We start from the raw sequence: 20,624 nt of genomic DNA, 5'->3' as shown, positions 1-20,624 counted from the left end.
ACGAGAGGTTGAGTAGACTGGGACTGTACTCATTGGAGTTTAGAAGGATGCGGGGGGATCTTATTGAAACATATAAAATTATGAAGGGAATAGATAGGATAGATGCGGGCAGGTTGTTTCCACTGGCGGGTGAAAGCAGAGCTAGGGGGCATAGCCTCAAAATAAGGGGAAGTAGATTTAGGACGGAGTGTAGGAGGAACTTCTTCACCCAAAGGGTTGTGAATCTCTGGGATTCCTTGCCCAGAGAAGCAGTTGAGGCTCCTTCTATAAATGTTTTTAAGAAAAAGATAAGATACCTTTCTAAAGAATAAAGGGATTTGGGGATATGGTGTACGGGCCGGAGAGTGGAGCTGAGTCCACAAAGATCAGCCATGATCTCATTGAATGGCGGAGCAGGCTCGAGGGGCCAGATGGCCTGCTCCTGTTCCTAGTTCTTATGTAACCTGCACATCTTTGGATGGTGGGAGGAAACCGGAGCACCCGGAGGAAACCCACGCAGACACGGGGAGAAAATGCAAACGGCACAAAGTCACTCAAGGCTGGGAATTGAACCCAGGTCCCTTGCACTGTGAGGCAGCTGTGCTAACTGCTGTGCCACCGTGCGTGACGGCTGGCGCAGACACGATGGGCCAAAGGGCCTCTTTCTCTGCGGTAAAATTCTAGGGCAGGCCCACAGCAACATGGTTGACTCTTAACTGTCCGCTGCAATGACTTAGCAAGCCACTCAGCTCATGGGAACAATGGAAGTAGGAGCAGAAGTGGACCATTCAGCCCTTCAAGCCTGTTCTGCCATTCAATCAGATCATGGCTGATCTCTTCCTGATCTCTTTCAAATCCACATCCCTATCTGTTCCCCATAACCCTTTAACCTGTTTTTAAAATCAGAAATATATCTATCTCCTTCTTGAAACCATTCGCACTCTGAGCGGCGAGTTCCACAAATTTACTCTGCAAGAAGTAGTTCCTCCTCATCTCAGTTGAAGGGATTGGTCCAGTGTACCAATTTCCCTCTTGGCTTGATCAGCAGTTTAGACTCCGGGCCGCTGGTGGCGCTGCGGCCGGATGGCGCTCAGCTGACAACACACCGAGTCCCCTCCTGCCGCCTCCGGCACCTCGTTGATGTAACCGCTTCCATCGCGCGGCGAACAAGCGAGGCCGAAACCCCGCGTCCTCCGCCAGCCGCCCTTGCCATTGGTCAGGAGGCGAAGCAGGGGCGTCGCGGTTCCGGCGGATGATTGGCTCAGGCGGCTGTCCTTCCACCAGGGGGGAGGGCGGGGCGAAGGTCTATTGGTTCGTTTGAAAGAAAATTGAGCGTTATTGGTCAGTCCCGTTGTCGGTCAGAAGCTGCGGGCGCCCGATTGGCCGCGGAGGCCGTCAATCAGCGTGGGGGCGGGTCTGGGCCGCCATTTTCTGGTAGCGAGGAGGTGAAGCGGAGAGGAGCAACCGGTAAGAGGGAGCGAGGGAAGGAGAGAGGGAGAAGGAGAAAGGGAAGGGGGGGGGGAGAGAAAGAGGGAGCGAGAAGCAAGGGGAGAGAGGGGATATTCACTGAGAAGAGCGAGAGGAAAATAACCCCCTCCCGATCCTTCTTTACCTCCGATTTCCCCCGATGCCCCCCTCTTTACCCCCTCCCCCGATGCCCCCCTCTTTACCCCCTCCCCGATGCCCCCCTCTTTGCCCCCCCCGATGCCCCCCTCTTTGCCCCCTCCCCCGATGCCCCCCTCTTTGCCCCCTCCCCCGATGCCCCCCTCTTTGCCCCCTCCCCCGATGCCCCCCTCTTTGCCCCCTCCCCGATGCCCCCCCTTTGCCCCCTCCCCGATGCCCCCCTTTGCCCCCTCCCCGATGCCCCCCTCTTTACCCCCTCCCCCGATGCCCCCCCTTTTCCCCTCCCCGATGCCCCCCTCTTTACCCCCTCCCCCGATGCCCCCCTCTTTACCCCCTCCCCCGATCACCCCCTCCCCTGATGCCCCCCTCTTTGCCCCCTCCCCCGATGCCCCCCTCTTTGCCCCCTCCCCGATGCCCCCCCTTTGCCCCCTCCCCGATGCCCCCCTTTGCCCCCTCCCCGATGCCCCCCTCTTTACCCCCTCCCCCGATGCCCCCCCTTTTCCCCTCCCCGATGCCCCCCTCTTTACCCCCTCCCCCGATGCCCCCCTCTTTACCCCCTCCCCCGATCACCCCCTCCCCTGATGCCCCCCTCTTCACCCCCCTCCCCCGATGCCCCCCTCTTTACCCCCTCCCCCGATGCCCCCCTCTTCACCCCCTCCCCCGATGCCCCTCTATTTACCCCCTCCCCCGATCCCAGCTCCTTACTCCCTCCCCCGAACCGTCCCTCTTTACCCCCTCCCTCGATGTCCCCCTCCTTTCCCCTCACCCTCCTTTCACCTTCCCCATCCCCTCCCTTTTTACCCCCAATTACCCAGTGCCCCAATCTCTCCCTCTTTTCCCCCTCCTCGATTCCTCCCTCCTTACCCGATCCCTCCCTCTCTACCCCCTCCCCGACCCCCCCCCCACTCCCTTCCTCTTTACCCTCTCCCCTACCCACCCTCCCCTCTACTCTCCCCCCCCCCCCCCCCCCCCCGTCCTTCCTTGAGTTTAAATCCACATTAACCAAATTTGCCGTTCCGATGGAGAGTCATGCCGTTTCAAACCATTGACACTCTCCGCAGATGCTGCCCGACCTGCTGAGTTTTCCAGCAATTTTTTTCATCTCGGTCTCCAGCATCTGTAGTTTTCTGCTTTTAAATTTATGCGATTTTCCTTCTCTCCAAGTGCTGTGCACAGAAAAATTAAAGTTTGAAACCATCAAACCATTATTTCCGCACAATGGGCACAGCATGTTTCATGGAAGTGCGATTATGCAAGCTCTGAAGTTTTAATGCAATCTGTTCTGATGCTATAAAGCTGCAGTCATAGACACAAATTACGTGGTCCGTCTCAGCGGATGTAACAGTCCCGCTGTGCCTCAAATTAACTGCAATATGGGGGGGGGGTGAAATTATGTTAATTGTGCAGCTGAGGGGGTTTCGACCAAGGTTTTGCCAAATTGACAGTTGGAAAGGGTCTTGAGAAATTCAGGCATGAAGTAAAAATGGGCTGACTCACTTCAGCCCTCAATCTTAAGTAAATGTTGGAAGCTTTTCTGAGAATATTCAAGTACGTTGACTTGTTTCTATTTATTGAAAACCAATTTGTTGCGATGCATTAAAATGTATCAATGCTCTACTTGAACAATGAAAGTCCTTTATGGGCAGTTCAATGTAAGGGGGTGTGCCTCCTGATGTTGGATTCATTCTGTTCTCCTCCCTTCTTGCATTAAAAAAAAAAATTAACAGCCGAGCAATGATGCGCCGTGATTCATGTCCGCTCGACTGCAAGGTCTACGTGGGTGACCTCGGGACCAATGGAAACAAGACTGAGCTGGAACGCTCATTCAGCTACTACGGGCCTCTACGCAACGTCTGGGTTGCGCGGAACCCGCCTGGCTTTGCGTTTGTCGAATTCGAGGATCCCCGTGATGCAGCGGATGCCGTACGAGAGTTGGATGGCAGGTATTGCAAGCGTGTGCGTGGGGGTAAAGCATCTTTTCTATCTGTACTCCTAAAGGTGGGGCCGGTTCAGCTCAGTGGGCTGGACAGCTGGTTCATGATGCTGAGCGAGGCCAGTAGCGCGGGTTCGATTCCCGTACTGGCTGAGGTTATTCATGAAGGCCCCACATTCTCAAACTTGCCCCTCACCTGAGGTGTGGTGATTCTCCGGTTAAATCACCAACAATCAGCTCTCCCCCCTCAAAGGGGAAAGCAGCCTATGGTCACCTGGCACTGTGGCGACTTTATTTACTTTCAAGATTTAAATACAAAATTCCTGATTCTGCCACTCCCGGTTATGGAGCCTTCAGACACTATCTAGTTACTTCAGTATCTGGAGATAGGAATGTAAAATTGTAGCAGTTTGTGTGAATTATACCAACAGCAAACTTAACTGCGGGATCTAAAATCCTGAAGGAATTTCTGTGTGTGTTCATGTTTCTTAAATCTCCCTTGCTCTGATAATTCATGCTTTGAAATTGCTGGTCGCAGGCAGAATGGGTGCAAACATTCTGCTGGAAATGATGAAAATCCTCTGGTGAGGCAAGCAGGAACTAGCGACTGTGGCCGTGCCTCTGCCCTAATGCTTGAGTTTACCTTTAAATGTTTAGTCTGGGTGTGATTGGTGAACACTTCTGTCGATTTATTGTTGAACAGCAGTTGGTAGAAATTCAGTACGATATTTTTTCTGTGCTTAGAATTTAACTCTTCTCTATTTCGCTTTCCCTTGTCCCTTCCAGATAAGTGATTTGTGTCAAATGCTGCCATTAGTGCTGGGCGCCCTCCAGTACCTCACCTAAGTGGCTATCCTTATGTATGAACCTGAACACAGAGCGTTAGGCTACTCCACCTTGGTTCCTGTTCTCATCTAGCATCCACGCAGCTCTACTTTGCAGCCGATGCCACCAGTAGCAATCTAGGAGTAATACCTTCCCTGTGCAGCCCGCAAGCATTAAACCCATTTGTTGTCCAGCTGCAGCTCTGGCTGAGGTGAGCAAACAGTGCACAGATTGAAACTCAAACCAAGAAACTTCTACTTTGTGTGGCTTCGTGCTACACAAGCCAGCGCCTTCACCTACTAGGATGCCCCAACCATCTGAATTTGTCAGTAGTGGAATTTGGACCACCCCATGTGGTCAAAGTGCAGTTACACTGCCAAACACTTGAGAATTGGTGAGTGCTCCATCATGCTGACGTTCAGCGGCACTGGAGAAACCAGAATATTACCCCCCGCCCCCAATTCTCGTAGCTCCGGTTGCAATTAACGCTAATCTCTCAATTGCAGAACATTGTGTGGAGTTCGTGTCCGAGTGGAGCTGTCCTCTGGTGAAAGGAGGAAGCGCTATCGTGGGCCACCACCACCCTGGACAAGACGGCCACGTTACGATGAATATCGCCATCGCAGCCCACAACGTAGACGCTACTCAAGGTGAGAGTGGACCCATTGACGTTAACCAACTTTTTCTTTACCCCTTTCCTGCTCCCGTCTGATGGATATGTATGGAATGGGGACAGGGTTGGGCAGGAGCCCATATCAGAGCTGCAGAAGGTGGGGTTGTGGGCACTGAAATTAAGAAATCGCCTGGGACAGAATCACATAACTGCGGTATTGAAAAACCAAAGGGACTATTTTGCAATACTATCTTGAGATCTGAATATTTCGATACTGCCATCCTGGTCAGTATACCCACACACATGTATCGGCAGCACACGCCTTTGCTTTACAGTCTGCATATCTTTGGGATCTTCGACTTTATGTTGGGTGAAGAGTGGTCAGAAACTTTGAATTTCAGATACTCTGAGCATTACTTTAATTACTATGCTTCCATTAAGAAAATAAATCCTGCAAGCCGCTGCTATGCTTTGTAAATGCAGTAACCCCCTTTTTCCGTTGCATGCAGTGATGTACTGCTACATTGCTTTAATGTCCAACAGTCCCTGTTACAGCTGTTTCACACCCTCACTGAATCCACCTCAACTTTGAGGCAATCAAGCCTCTTCCAGTGTCTGGTTGCGTAGTACAGGAAGACGCTAGAGAGACAATTACTTTTAATGACATGGGATCATTTGTATTGAAACTTGCCACGTGTGCATAGTGAAGAACTAGTACGACCTCTAGCTTTGGGACCCTGTGAATTGGCCATGGAATTCTTGAAGGGACCCTGGATGTGCCACTTGCTGACCTGGCTCACCCTAAGTTGTAATGGAATGACTCATTTTTCCGATTTTTATTCCAATTGCACCCCCCCCCCCGCAACCTTTTTTAAAAAAAAACTTAAACCGAGAATGCCTTAACACCTCAACAGCATTCCAGTTGAAACAGATGCTATTGAGCACCTTGAAATGAAATGAAAATGGCTTATTGTCACAAGTAGGCTTCAAATGAAGTTACTGTGAAAGGCCACTAGTCGCCACATTCCGGCGCATGTTCGGGGAGGCTGGTACCTTGAATAGTACGTTGCAGAAAGTGCAGTAAAGGATTGCAGTACCAGTGAAGGATTCCAAAGGCTTACAGCAAACATGTTTTTGCAAATGGAGGCCATTTGAAGCTTTGGGAGAGGTCTGAAGCACCCTGGCAGTGGCCCATTCACCCTAATATTTTTAAAACGTTTGTTTGAATGGAGTTATTGGGACAATAGATGGCATTAACTATCCGAGACACAAGAATACACGGTGACGGGGGATATGATAGGGGAGTGGTGCGAGATAGAATGCTCTTTCAGAGAGGCTGTGCAGACTCAATGGGCCGAATGGCCTCCTTCTGCACTCTGATTCTGTCATTAACAGGCTCGGGCTGAATTTGAACACTCTCCGTAAGAAACATCCCTGGAACAATTCAAGGCAACAAGCGTTCAGAATCATAAATCTCAGGGAAAGTCGGTTAATTATTTGCCATTGGAACCTTGAGATGAGATTATTGGCTGGAAGTTGCTCTCTTGTGTTTTATATTATAAGCTGTATAGCAGTTCTGTTGTATTGTGCCAGCGTTTACTGTTGCTGCACTTTGTTTTATTGACATAATGATGTTTATACAAGAGGAAGAGTCATTGATTCTCCCACTTCTAATCCAGATCAAATGACTTGGTCACCAGGCGATACTGCTTCTGGCGTAGAATATACCTCAAGTGATTTCAGCTTTTTCAGGGTGTTGCAAATTCAATTTGAGTGAAATTAATGGGGCTTGTGCCCATGAGATTAAAAGGAATGGGGGGAAATTGACCCCCCCAAAAAATGGTACGTTAGGTCTTGTGTAGTTGTGAGAATTGGTTTAGTCCCCCCACCCCCCAGATGCCAGCTTTATTCTGCAGAGGTAAATCTGCAAGGAGCTGATTTTGGCCCAACACTGAGACAGCCTTGAGAGTGAATGACCCACCTTGCTGCGTATTTCTCGGGTATACGAGAGAAACATAACTTCCATTTAAGATAATCCCATCTTCACTTGAAGCCTGGCCTTTTACCTTATCTCAATTTCTGTTTGTGGTGATGTTTATTTTTTCTTTTGGGCCTGTTTCCTCGTGTAGCGAGTATTAGTCCAGAGGCACCATGCCAGATTTCGGACACTGTTGCAGAGTAGGCCATAGCGAGGTTGTGGAATTGTGGTCCTCCTCTGCTAGCCCCCTACTCCTGTCTAGACGGGTGCATTTCCGATTCACCCTGGTGCAGTCCTTATTCTACCCTCGGGGCTTTCTTTTTAGTAATACATAGAGAAATGGGGGTTTTGAAGAGGGCACCTTATCCTCATCAAACTACAGTTTTAAAGTTTTTGGGAAGCTGGAATTGTTCACCTGGGCATTGATCGTCCCATTTCCTTGAGCCACGTCTACAAACCGATACAGCTGTACATCTTGCCACATTGCCGGTTACCTCTGCCAAGTTACGCCAGTTTTCTCTCTAATTTTTCTCATTTGTCTCCGCTTGCAACAGGACAGTGAGGGAAGAGGAGATCCAGCAGCTGCATTCTTCAATGTGTTATTAAGATAACAATTGTATTTTCTTTAGGAAATCTTGGGTCTTGTGGTTTGGCCGTTTAAGGATATGGCTCTAGACTTTTAGTGATGTGATCTACTGTTAAAATATGAGCAGCTGAAATGTTGCACAAATGTGAGGCTGATGCTTCTCTGTGGGACCTTTCAGCTGAATTAACACTTGTGCTTTTGTTGGCTAAAAGGGTTCTGCATTCTACATTATCTAAATCAGAGAGCTGTGCAAGCTTATCTACGGTTGTGTAACTTGTTACACTGTTTTTCATGCAGAAATATTTCAGGGCTTTTTATATTTTCTGTGAACAAATCCTTTGTAGAAGTTTGGAATCTTGCAAGACAATGTTGCTAAAAACTTTTTATCAGAGGCCACAATCCCACACACTATTTCTCAGTGACTGCTCCCAGAATGCTGACTATGGGCTCCCTTGCTCAACGCTCTCTTGTATATTTGACCCATGACGTGCACCACGGTTGCAACTGATCGAGCTACAATCAGCAAAGGTTGCTGGATAATGATCTAAGGGCAGAAAATTCGCTCCACTTTCACCCAGAGTAATAACGCCAGTGGAGGGCTTTATCTCACCCAGCTGAGACCATTTTTTAAAAAAAAATAATCTTTACTGTCACAAGTAGGCTGACATTAGCACTCCAATGAAGTTACCGTGAAAATCCCCTAGCCGCCACATCCCGGCACCTGTTCGGGTACCAGAGGGATTGGACCCTGGCGCTCTGGTGCTAACCACTCTGCTACCATCCAGATCAAAGATCATACTTGGGACATTCTGGGCTCACTTGGGGTGGGGAGGCAGTGGCGTAATGGTATCATCACTGAGCTCGTAATCCAGAGACGCAGGGGTAAGGCTCTGGGTTCAACTTCCAGCCCCCCCCCCCCCCCCCCCCCCCCCCATCCCCCGGTGGGATTTGACTTCAATGAAAATCTGGCTCACTTGGGTTTTAATATGGAACATGTTCCAAAGAGTTTTTAAAAAAAACTTTTGTTTCTCCTTGGGTTGAGAGCTGGCCTCATGGTTCCCAGTCAGTCCCAAGGTGGCCTTTGAGAACCACAAAGGAATTTGTCCTGACATCTATTGTGTTCGTGTAACTTTTTATATCAGTGCTGAGTCGAACCAGGCTGCGACAGGCTTCATGTTGTTGCTTCGAAACTTGCCTTGTGGCAATCTGTAGATAAATGTTCAGGCGATCAACTTGCCAGTACGAACATGGTCATCCAATCTGGCTTTGTGACTGCCTCAAGTAATACGGAGCAGTGCAGGAAATCCCAAAAGGGTGGGGAGGGGGGAATGAGATGAAGTTAGAAGCATCATTGAAAGTCGGAATAGACAATCTGTTTCGACTCAACACTCGATACTGTGACAAAACTGATCCATTAGAATCTCTTTTTCTGGTTTTAAATCGGTGTTGGATGATACCGAATACTGATGCATGTATTTTAAAAGTTAAATGAAATGAAGTTCTGCCGTACTTGGTTAGATAGTAACTGGTATTTCTGTGCATTTTTGTTTTCTTTTGATGAAATGTGCAGTTGAAACCCACGCACTCACCCCCTACCCCCCTTTCTGAGAGCGTCCACCACTCCGAATCTGCATTAGCCAATCAACTGGTTGTGTCTACATCAGGGGGATCAGCGCGCCCCAATCTAAACAACGGCTCACACTGCAAATGTCCGGCATTCACGTGTGTCTGTGAGCGTGTGCAACCGAATGACCAACCGCTCGACCGGCAAGTTTGGGTCCTTTCCTGCGTACCCCAGCACGCTGTTTAAAACAACCGTCCCTCCTCTACTGTTTCTGCTGGCAGCCATAACGACCAAAAACAGCCAACGGGGGAAAAAAAAAAAATATAACCATCCGAAATCCTCTCGACCCGTCAGTGGGGTGTGTGGTTGTCCGTCAGCCGTTGCAATCCCAAGGCCTGCACCGGCAGTAATCTGGTATCAACGCACTCTAACAGGGGCTGCTTCGATTGGTCTCCGTGCCAATGCACAGCAGATAAATTAATACCAATTTTTATTTTTTTAATTCTACACTATGCATTGTGCATGAATCCAGCTTGTCAGGGCCCTCCCCACACCACCGTCGCCATATGCCACGCCCCGCAGACGGCTGTTGATTTGCTATAATGTTGACTGTTCTCGTAAGTTTTATCTGCTTTTTATGTTTCCGTTAGAGAATTCGATCTGCGTTCTTCCCGTCGCCATTTAAAAAAAAAAATTCTTAGCGATTTTTTTTTTTTTTTTTTTTTTTTTAAACCTCCCCACCCTGGGTCTTACACGCCTCCGTCCCACCTGTTGGTAGTGATGGACTCATTGCCCGCAGTTTCTGGAATGTGAAGTTATTTCTTTGATGCTGAACTCTGACTGTGAAGTGCAGGAGAGAAATTCAATTTCTGTGCAGGCCGTGCACCCAAGAATCTAACATCTCTTAGGTAGACCCGCCATGCGTTTCCATTTTCTTTTTATTTGACTTTCAACTTACCCAGGTGGTTTAGTTTGTGTTTCTGGCACCAATTTAGACACTCCTAAACCACTGCAATAACCAGTCTCGAGAGAAACAGTGCAAGGCGACTCAGCGGCTCTGGAGACCCTTTGCTTCCCCCCCCCCACCCCATGGCCCCTGGCCAGATCTAACCCTGAGTCTATCAGCTAACCGGCTGTGAAATGTTCTTCAGCTGGGATTCTGTTTTCCTTCTCCTCCCTCCATCAACAAAATGAAATGGGTAGGAAATAAATGCCAGGCAATTATCGATTATCCCCATTTCTATTTATCAGGCGGAAAACCCTTGTTACTGTCCTCCCCGTGTCTGCGTGGGTTTCCTCCGGGTGCTCCGGTTTCCTCCCACAGTCCAAAGATGTGCGGGTTAGGTGAATTGGTCACGCTGAATTGCCCTGAAGTGTTCAAAGGTTAGCTGGGGTTACGGGAATAGAGTGGAAGTGTGTGCTTGGGTAGGGTGCTCTTTCAGGGGCCGATGTAGACTCGATGGGCCAAATGGCCTCCTTCTACACTGTAAATTCTATCATCCTGTAGCCTTTGCTTTCCCCTACCTTTTGGAGATAGCACCTGGCCCTATGCCGGTTGCATGAAGTGAGGTGCTGCGTATTTGAGGGGCTGCACATGCATCTCTTCACTTGGTAGAGCAGTGTGTTTGCAGCATTCGGGAGAACCCCATGGGTATTGTAACTGGGCTAGGATTGACGATTCTTCTGCATGAGCAAAGTGTGTAAATATGTAATGTCGAAGTGCATTGGATTGCGGGTAGTGTCTTGAGATGAATGGAAAGCTGGTTAGCAGACGGGAAGCATAGAGTTGGAATAAATGCGTCTTTTTTGCGGTTGGCAGGCAGTGACTCGTGGGGTAACGTAGGGATCAATCCTAGGACCCCCAACTGTTCACATTATATATTAATGATTTGGATGAGGGAACTAAATGTATTATCTGCAAATATGCAGATGATAGAAAGTTGGGTGTGAGGGTGAGCTGTGAGGAGGATGCAGAGATGCACAGTGGCACATTGGTCAGCATGGCTACCTGACAGCGCCAGGGACCCAGGTTTAATTCCAGCCTCGGTCTGTGTGGCGTTTGCACATTCTCCCTGTGTCTGCGTGGGTCTCACCCGCACAATCCAAAGATGTGCTGGGTAGGTGGATTGGCCATGCTAAATTGCCCCTTAATTAGAAAAAAAAGAACTGGGCACTCTAAATTTAAGAAAAAGGGGGTTATTGGGATAGGGCCCTCTTCAATGGTGCAGACTCAATGGGCCGAGTGGCCTCCTGCACAGTAGAGATTCTATGAAATGCCACTGAGGTTGGCATTTGAACCCATAGTCCCAGCAGATAACAAACATTGACTACCATTGGCTTTGCCTGTGTCTTCCCCCACCCTTTTTGATCTGCCTGATTACATCCCAGCTCCCATGAACCTATTCCAATAACCTGTGAAATCCTGAGATGTGTTTAGCCATTGGGAAGCTGGGATGACGATGCACTTCCGCCAGGCAAGCAACATCTACTTTTCAATGGATCTTTTTTGTAATGGGACTCTGTCCTAAACCAAATTAGTCAGTGCAGCCTTGCTTCACAGTCCAGACCTTGCGATTGGCTTTATTTTAAAATGAGTCCTTCAGCCAGGAGGGCAGTGTGGTCCAACTCATTGATTTCCCTGTGACTTCTGCCAGTGCCGATTATTGCTGAGCTTACAGGCACACTTTGGGCACAGCAGTCGCTACGCTGTCTTAATCCAAACAAGTTGATTTGTTTAAAGTTGCTTAATATTGTTTGTTGTGGTGAAAATGACTTCAGACCCCATTAATTGCTTAAATAGTTGGGCGTGAATCTACGTTTGGAGATGTCCAACTCTCTGTAAAGGCAATCTAACCTTGATTCTGGAAATAATCCTTGTGGGCCACTGCCAAACCAAACGCGTTGAGTGTAGTATGAGCACTGCTTCCAGATGCTCGTAGTCATGGTGAAAAATTACTTTGATCAGAAATGGCCAGTTGACCACTTGATCCCACGACTTTTATTTGAACTAATATGGGGAAAGGAAAGAGTGATGCACCTTTCTCTGTTTCAAAATCAAAGATTTAGCGTTTCATGGGCTCAGTCGGGCAGAATTGCTCATATGTTAAATGGAGCTGTAACAATAGCATTAGTGTTAGTAAAATCCAGTGTTCTGTGCTCAAATAGGGCAGAAAGTTGAAATTCCGAAAAGTGATCATTCACGTCGCTCTTTTATCGAACTTTCATCTTAAATTCCCCGATAGGTGATACCCAACTTGGTTCTTGTAAAGCCTGAGAATTGCGAGAGAAGGAAAAGCTCCCCCACTGAGCTGGCACTGAATGAGGTAGCGTAAGAATTGTTGTTGAGGAAATAGCAATGAGGGACAAGAGTGTAGGATGGTATTCATTCGGGTTTAGGAGGAATGTTAGAGGGTAAGTGATCATTGAGTTAACAATCAGATAGCAACAGGGCTCCCTTATGTAGGTTGCAGGGGTCCCTTATATATCTGGTGAGTTGATTGGCAGTGAGGGCTCTATAGTTTAGGAAGGACAGCATAGGTCCAGGAGAAATTGTTTCGGAATAATGTACTGGCTCAAGTGGTTACTGGCCTGTCCAGAGCTCCCAATGACTACACCAGGCACTGGGCTTTGTTGCAAGTGTAACAGGGGAGGGCAATTGAGATTAATTTACCTCATCCAAGAGAGCTGTTACCCCAGAATATATTTATTTAATGCAAGTAGAATCGTGTACAGTGCCAAGGTGGTAGTGCTCTTTCCTGGAATAAGAACTACATTTCCCTTCGATTCAGTTTTCAAAATGGTGGTCTCTAACCACGGTTAGCCAGAGGGGCAGTTTGAGCTGGAAATATCACCAGTGAGTTTCCCCCCTCCCGCCCGCCCGCAAGTTCTGTACTTTTAAAAGATATAGTGCATCCCTGTGCGATGAGTCCAACCAAATGTTCTTCATTTTTAATTGCTCATCTCTGCACATGTTTGCAGACCAGAGAGTGCACCAACAACATTTCGTTGTAGTAAAACGGAATGCTGCGTAACTCTGCGCTGTACCCTAGGCATTCATATTTTTCAGTCCTGAGGGATTTTCCGCCCATGTTTTATAAGCTCCCACCATGTTATCGCCCCTGAGTAACGGGATTTCTGGCACGTGGCAACGGGCGGCCTGTGCTTTTGTTTTAACCATGTACTGTGTGCTCCACAACAGGTCTCGCTCCAGGGAGAATCGGCGTCGTGAGCGTTCCATTTCTCGGGATAGAGAAAGGCGCGAGCCATCAAGATCTTTCTCCAGGTCGCACAGGTTAGTTACATTGCTAGGTGGCTTGGTGCAGGTTCCTTCCCCGGGATGTTCAACGGACAAACACTCTGGTACAATATTGAACCATATAAACCACAAGGTTCCTTTGACTTGATTCCTAGTTTGCTCTGCATTGAGAACGGGATTGGTCCAGTCAACACAGCCAAGTACATAAGGGCCAGCAACAAAGGGAGCAGTGTAACCTGCTCCCCTTGTTGCTGTCTTATTCCTAACACAATGCTCATTTATCCCCTTGAACCTTCTGCATAAACTATAATTAATAAAGTCTTAGAATTTACCTCAGCATTTTTTTTGACCGGGGGAGAATAAAAAAATCAGTCGGGCCTTTGCCTTTATCACTATCCAGTAGCCCGCACTGGAACATGTTTGCACATTGGAGTACCGGCTGTGACATACACTCCTTGTATAGGCACACCAATGAAGAATGGCAGCTTGGCTGCAGTGCTGTGAAACTGCCAGAATATGCAGAAGTGGACATCACTATAGGGTCCCTCAGAAGAGGGAGAGGCAGAGACCAACAAAAGGCACTTGCGTCTCCTGCCATGCAATACCTGCTTGCGCAGAAAGCAGTGATGTCATTTGCAGGAGCTGACAGTGCCAGTTGGACCTTATGCGGATCCTGAAGCCCTTCGTCCAGTTTCCGAGTCCCGGAGCTGGCAGGCAGTCAGGGCGTGGACTCGCTGCAGTTTACCGGGATCGGGAGGGTGGGAGAGTCCTCTGATCCACCCCATGCTGGTCGCGCAATTGCGTTTGCAGCTCCGTGGCTTGTTCTGGGTGACAGACCTGGATGAAGGGGAAGAGACTCCCGAGCGGGAGGTTTAGAAACTCCCGAGCAGGGAGGCTGCGATTGCAAACATCAAAAGGAGATCGCTTCCCTTTAATAAAAAGAGTTAACTTGACGCTACTCGGGCTGCAATGTTTGCGATGGCTGCGCTAACGCCATGCAGCACTTTGCCTCCTGTGAAGAGGGAGGCCACGCTTAAAACTGCGCCTACCTGGGTTGGCATCAACTGCAGCTGACTCGAGAACCCAGTGGAAGGAGTTAAAATAACTCCTGTTCCAGCCCACGTATGCATGGAATCCAATCCAGTTCAATCCTTACGAGTTTAAATTTATTCAGACACCTTGTGGAGTAAAATGATCTCTTCGTTGTGTTTTTGAAATTAAAAAAAATACATCCATGTTCTCGCCTCCCACTTCCACTGTCTCCATCACCACCCTGTTGTCGAAGAAAAGTTAGGTGACTTGTTCTCGGGCCTCCACTTGGTTCCTGTGAACCTGACAACTATTGAGTGTTTGGAGATGACCTTCCACCTCCACTTCTGAGCTACTTGCAATGGGGAAATTGCTGTTATTGTGTGCAGGCATGTAGCGCCCTGCATCAGACCATCACTGACTATCCGAGATGCATTTGTCAACACAGATGACCATGGTGGTGTGTCAGTCTGAAAAGATTTTGCAGCCATGTGAAGTGTATTCCCGTGCCACCCTGACTCTTAATTAAAATTACACACAGAGTGACTAGCATTGTATTTCTCAAAACCCACGTGGCATAGGGGGGGTTGAGAGGGACCCTGGGGGTGTATATTTTTGCAGGGTGTGATCCCGTGGAAGACTGAACTCTTGTTTGCTGTAATTGTTGAGCAATTTGCTGCTGATGAGTAGCTTGCAGAGGGGCTGTCACAACAAGCAGCTAAGTGCATGCCGATGAACAAATGGTAACAGGGACCTGTAATTAAAAACAATTGAGGGAAATTAAGAGTTTAGTTCTGCTGCAGTGTGAAAATTATACGGTTATGTTTACAAAGAACATCCTGCCAACCAGTCCCATGTGGTCGCAGTCCTGGGCATCTTCCAACTATAGAGGTGGAATGGAGCAGAAGCGGGAGGGTGCCACTCTTTGTTTATAAGCACAGATTAGCGGCACTGTTGCCTCAAAACTGGGTTGACTGTTTACTGACCAGATCCCGAGAGCCTGACTGTGCCACCCTGTTCCCAGAAGGAGGAGTAACACTTCCCCGGGTCTTTTGTCCAACCCTGGCTTTCTTTCCTCTGCTGTTGTCAGCCTTGCCTTCAGCTCTCCAGCCCCTAAGGCTTAAAACCTAGCTGTCTGTTCAGGCTTTTGGTCACCCAATACCTTGTGTGGCGCGGTGCCAGATTTTGTCAGACGTGTCTGTGAAATTGGAAGTTTGGCTCTGTTGAATGTGTCCCCGAATTACTAACAGCATGGTCTTAAATTGAGCTGAATGCAATCATGGCCATGGGAGCTGAGAGTTGCCACCAACGACTAAGTACCACTATCGTACTATACAACACTCAACCTATTGCAATCCCATCAGTGTACCAGTCAACGATTAGAAGCCAAGAGAACCACCTTGCAGTATGTGCAATCTTGAAACCCATTCAGCAACAAACTAGCTTGGGATCCTCCAGCACCCCACAGAACTAGAAGATGGTAATACCTGGGGACTCCGGTAATGCTCTCAAAAGTTCAAATGGTGGCGCAGTGGTTAGCAATGCTGCCTCACAGTCCCGGGTTCAATTACAGCCTTCGGCGACTGTGTGGGGTTTGCACTTTCTCCCCGTGTATGCGTGAGTTTCCTCCAGGTGCTCCGGTTTCCTCCCACAGTCCAAAGATGTGCGGGTTAGGTGGATTGGCCATGCTAAATTGCCCCATAGTATCCAAAAGGTTGGGTGGGGTTATTGGATTACGGGGACAGGGTGGAGGCATGGGGCTTAAGTAGGGTGCTCTTTCCAAGGGCTGGGGCAGACTTGATGGACTGAATGGTCTCCTGCACTGTAAATTCTGAGATTCAAGAAATCCTGTTATTATGTCAAGGTGGTGTTTTAAAGCAAACTCTTCAACTCCATTTTGTCTTTGTTTTCACCGTTGTGACTGATTCCTTTTTTCTCTCCCTACAGTCGCTCCCGGTCCATAGAGAGGAAGTAGTGTCTGTGATGGAGACGGCCCTCCTCTTCACAGCTCCTCGGCAATGAAGAATGCCTATGCTCCTCCTGCAATTCTACAGCCGGTGAAGATTGAAAAGCAGCGGGGGGGGTGGGGGGCTTTGTGATTTCTTTGTGGGGGAGAGGGGACTGTAGTTTTGTTTTATTCTGGTTGGAAGGATGAGCTTCAGTTAGCAGCTCCACAATTTTTGAGAAGATTTTTTTTAAAAAAGCAAAGACAAAAAAAAACTTGTGACACACAAATCTCTGAGAAATGCAACTACCCTCCAGTGAGGGATTCTGACCGTGTTTGAACAGTAACAAAACCTCTACTTGTTGATTTGTCAGTTATTCAGTAACTTGTTTCTTTTACATGCCCAATGATCTCGCTGGTGTTTCACACAGACTCCCTGTCCTTTTGCTATTTGACATATTACAGTGTAGCAGAAGGTTACTGTAACTGGAAATAGGGTGTTTTCAGCAAGACGTAACTCCTTAACGTACTAAATGTTTTTCGGCTACCCTGTTTCTTTGCATCTAACCCTTTTAGGTCTGAGTTTGTAAGAGGGCGAAGCGGCTTTCAATTGAGAGGAAGTGAAGAATGTGCCATTGTCAGATCTGTCTGTTGAGCTCAGTAAGGCGGGAATGTTGTGCTTTGGGCAGTGGGGCAACTGATGGTATTGGGGCTGGGAGAAGGATTGATTAGAGAACCTTCATCTAATAGTCGATCTTGGTGCAATTCTTGACGAGGATAGATGCAAAGAGCTTTACTGATGGATGTAGAACTGGTCGGCATTTGTTACAGTGCTCATGGGCAAAAAGCCTAATGGGACCACATTTTTGCTGTTTTTATGTATGGTAGCCAGAGTGTAGTGTGCTGCCTGTCTGTCGTGCCTTCTCTGGCAAAGTCCTCATTCGGAGCCTTGTTTTATTTTTATTTTTTATTTTTTTGCAAGCATGGAGGTTTCCTCTTTTCCGTTAGGCACCAGTAGCAGCAGGTAAATGCTGCTGATTCCAAATCCTTGAGGCAAAATCCCTGTCCTCTAAAGTAATCCACTACTGTGAAATTAATGACAGCCAGCCCATTGAGGCACTGTGAAGGCTCTGATGTCTGAGCAACAAGTTACATCTGCTTCACTTGTAGCCTTCCCCTGGCGTTCCAGCAAAGGATTTCTTTGAACAATTACTCATGACTTGGGTGTGGACCAGATTGGGTGCTGAACACTTGCAGGTGGAAGGCACAGATAGTTCAGTTTGACCACTACAGCCTGTCATCCAGCTGAGGCGGATGTTGCCAATGCGTCAGCCTTCATTTTCCCAGCGGTTTCCAAAACTTCAGGAGCTCTGCTCAAAATCTTTTGTTGTCCCTTCAACTAACGCTGGCCCTGGGTCACTGTCCGTGTGGAGTTTACACATTCTCCCCGTGTCTGCGTGGGTTTCACCCCCACAACCCAAAGATGTGCAGGCTAGGTGGCTTGGCCCCTTAATTGAAAAAAAGAAATTGGGTACTCTTTAAAAAAAAAAAAAAAAAAAAAAAAAAATGTTTTAAACTTGCTGACGCTGCAGTGTAAAAACCATTGCTGACCAGGTGTACCATTGCCTGTGGTAGGATTTTATTTTGATAACAGTTGCTTACGGCAACCATTTGGCTGCAAGCGCTCCTACATGTTGCACCTCAGCGCTGGTCACTTGCCGTTATCTTTCTGCTTGAGTTGGTGCTTGGACAGCAGGAGAAGCTGGCCCAGGGATTACTCGGCGAACCCAATTAAGTACATCCTGACGAGCAGGCCGGACTCCCAAGCAGCCTTTCTCAGCAACCGGACCAGGCCCACTCCAGCAGTTCCGTTAGAGTTTTGCGTCTGTTTCCCAGCTCCTGAAGCCGTGCACAACTGTGGATTACATCTATCAATGCCGCATAGGCTATTTTTAAGTGGCAGTTCTAGAGATGTGCACAAAGCCTGCCGCGTTGCTCTAGCAGTAACGTACTCTGACATTCCCCAGCCCAATCTGTATAGCTTATTGTTGGCAAAGCCACCAAAACCCTGACTCAGCTCGTCTCTCATTGCCATTCCAAAACTTTGCACTCTGGTCTGCCATTACGCAGGCAATGCATTGACAATGGAGTTTAAATGAATTGTCCCCCAAACCGTCAATGTTATTTTACCGTCAGGCTAAGGGTGGCACGTTTGGAAGGATAGAATTTCTGCAGCCAGGCAGTGGTGGAAAAGACGGTTGTATTGCAATGTGCTCACTGCTGCGGGCCAATTTTTAGATTATACACATAATTAAATGGGAGCGGTTAGCCTCCCAGTTCTGCTCCCACTTCTTTCCGACTTTGCTTATTAAGCACCGCGTTTACCTCATTATGTTTATCGCAGTAATGGATTTTTAAAGCAAAAATTGTCTGCATTTGGTACTTGGGAGTTTTAACTGCATTAGTGGTACACTTGCTGCGCCAATCCTCGTTAAGGAGAAGTATTTGGGAACTGTTTATGTTTTTACAGGCCCCCTACCCTGAGGCAACTTAACCTCACTGTGCAAAGCTTTGCAGGAGTCGCGATGTCCAGGTGCACATTTGCAAGTGCTTCTTTTCTTGCTGTTGTACAAGCTGTTCGGTTAGTCAGATTCTTGCTTTTTTTTTTGTGGACCCAGTGCCAGGTTAAGTTGCTGCGTAAGTATTAGAATGCACTGCTGATGGCCCCCGGATGTGTGACACATGCCAAGGAGACGGTGCTTCATTGTACAGTTGAAATTATTTTGTGACGTCAGCATAGCAGAGCCCTCCTGCTGTCACTAGACATCTACAGCCAAACTGTTGATACTTTTTTTAACAAAAGGAACTTGATATGAGCTGGATTGATGCTTTGATATCAGTTTTTGTTTTGTTCTGTGTTTGTCAGATTTGATCATAAAAAGTTATTAAAATCCCAGCTGTCTTTCAATGAATTGTTTGTGGATGTTTATGCGCAAGCCTGTTAAACTGTTTTTTTTTAATTCAAAAGCTGCGCCCCCGGGGGGGCGGGGAGAGGGGGGGAGAGAGAGAGAGCCAGGAGAAGACACAGCCACCGTCGAGTCTCCCAGCCTCTGAACTTCTGCCTTGAATGTTTTGCAGGGAGAGAAACATTTTGCAGAATGTTATTAGTCCCAGGTGACCACAGCCTGCCTTCTTTCCCCTTTTGAGGGGGGGAGAGCTGACTAGTGGTGATTTAACCTGAGGATCACCACACCTCAGGCGAGGGGCAAGGTTGAGAGGGCGGGGCCTTCATGAATAACCTCAGCCGGTATGGGAATCGAACCCGCGCCGTTGCTGGCCTGGCTCTGCATCACAAACCGGCTGTCAAGCCAAGTGAGCTGAACGAGGGCTAGATGAATTTGCCATCTTGTGATGAGGTAGTTGAGTGGCACAGTGGTTCGCACTCCTGCCTCATAGAGCCAGGGGCCAAGGTTCAATTCCGGCCTCAGGTGACGAGTTTGCACATTCTCGCCGTGACCTTGAGTGCTCCGGTTTCCTCCCACAGTCCAAAGATGTGCAACTTGGGTGGTTTGGCCATGATAAATTGCCTTATAGTGTCCAAAAAGGTTGGGTGGGGCTACAGGAATAGGCTGGGGGGCCTGTCCCTGGGTAGGGTGCTCCTTCGGAGGGGTGTCACTGACTTGGTGGCCGAATGGCCTCCTTCTGCACTGTGGGGATTCTATGAGTTGCGGGAGAAGGCTGGGTGGATGAGGAAGACTGGGGGCTGCCTTTGAACCCAGAGGGCCTGGTAGATAAATGAGTGCCTTCAAGCGAGGAGCACAAATCTAATCACCTTTTTTCCAGCAATGCTGACATCAGAACCAAATCCAATAGAATAATGGTTTTAATTAGTAGAATCTCAGTCGTTTTGTTCACCTTTTAAAATTACACTTTGAGGTGAAGCATTTGAAATTGTACTCAAGTCATTTCATACAATTTGTTAATGCACATGATGCACCAACTTTATACACGTGTCGAGGAGCTGGGAAAGTGAAAGCCTACAGATTAAAATCACACCAGGAACTCATCACATTTAGAAATGTGTTTAATCCTGTAGATTTGGTGGTCTGTTTGCCGTGCTAGTGAATAGCTGATCTGTGCTTCAGTTATACTTGCCTACTTTGGCACAATAAACTCACTCACACAAACATCTATTAATTAAATCTCCATTTGAATAAAAATTTGAAAGAAAATTTATTAAATTGCCATCTGCCACCCTCCACCCCAGTTTCCTGATTTCACTGCTGGCTTTGGG

The 20,624-nt window shown here is 47.9% G+C and overlaps 1 protein-coding gene across 2 annotated transcripts; it reads left to right on the top strand.

Moving 5' to 3' along the window:
- The first annotated feature begins 1,348 nt into the window (after positions 1–1,348).
- Positions 1,349–19,298, top strand: LOC140403975 (serine/arginine-rich splicing factor 3-like). 2 transcript variants are annotated; one of them, XM_072492281.1, is made up of 5 exons: positions 1,349–1,446; positions 3,330–3,545; positions 4,867–5,010; positions 13,300–13,392; positions 16,333–19,298. In XM_072492281.1, the coding sequence occupies exons 2-5, from the start codon at positions 3,337–3,339 to the stop codon at positions 16,358–16,360; spliced, it is 474 nt and encodes a 157-aa protein (XP_072348382.1). In that variant the 5' UTR covers positions 1,349–1,446; positions 3,330–3,336; the 3' UTR covers positions 16,361–19,298. The 2 variants fall into 2 exon arrangements, with proteins under 2 accessions (XP_072348382.1, XP_072348381.1); XM_072492280.1 differs by lacking the exon at positions 1,349–1,446 and adding an exon at positions 2,608–3,150.
- The last annotated feature ends 1,326 nt before the right edge of the window (positions 19,299–20,624 follow it).

This window comes from Scyliorhinus torazame, chromosome 29 (genome assembly GCF_047496885.1).
Source record: "Scyliorhinus torazame isolate Kashiwa2021f chromosome 29, sScyTor2.1, whole genome shotgun sequence".
In the NCBI taxonomy this organism is placed as follows: domain Eukaryota; kingdom Metazoa; phylum Chordata; class Chondrichthyes; order Carcharhiniformes; family Scyliorhinidae; genus Scyliorhinus; species Scyliorhinus torazame.
Note: the sequence above shows the minus strand (reverse complement) of the source record. Positions and strands in the feature narration are given on the sequence as shown.

Excerpts from the sequence above, each read along its gene's own strand:
- LOC140403975 (XM_072492280.1), top strand. The coding sequence starts at position 3,122 with ATGTTGGAAGCTTTTCTGAGAATATTCAA. Across the intron at positions 5,011-13,299 it reads CAACGTAGACGCTACTCAAG|GTCTCGCTCCAGGGAGAATC; the intron begins GTGAGAGTGGAC and ends GCTCCACAACAG. Across the intron at positions 13,393-16,332 it reads TCTTTCTCCAGGTCGCACAG|TCGCTCCCGGTCCATAGAGA; the intron begins GTTAGTTACATT and ends CTCTCCCTACAG.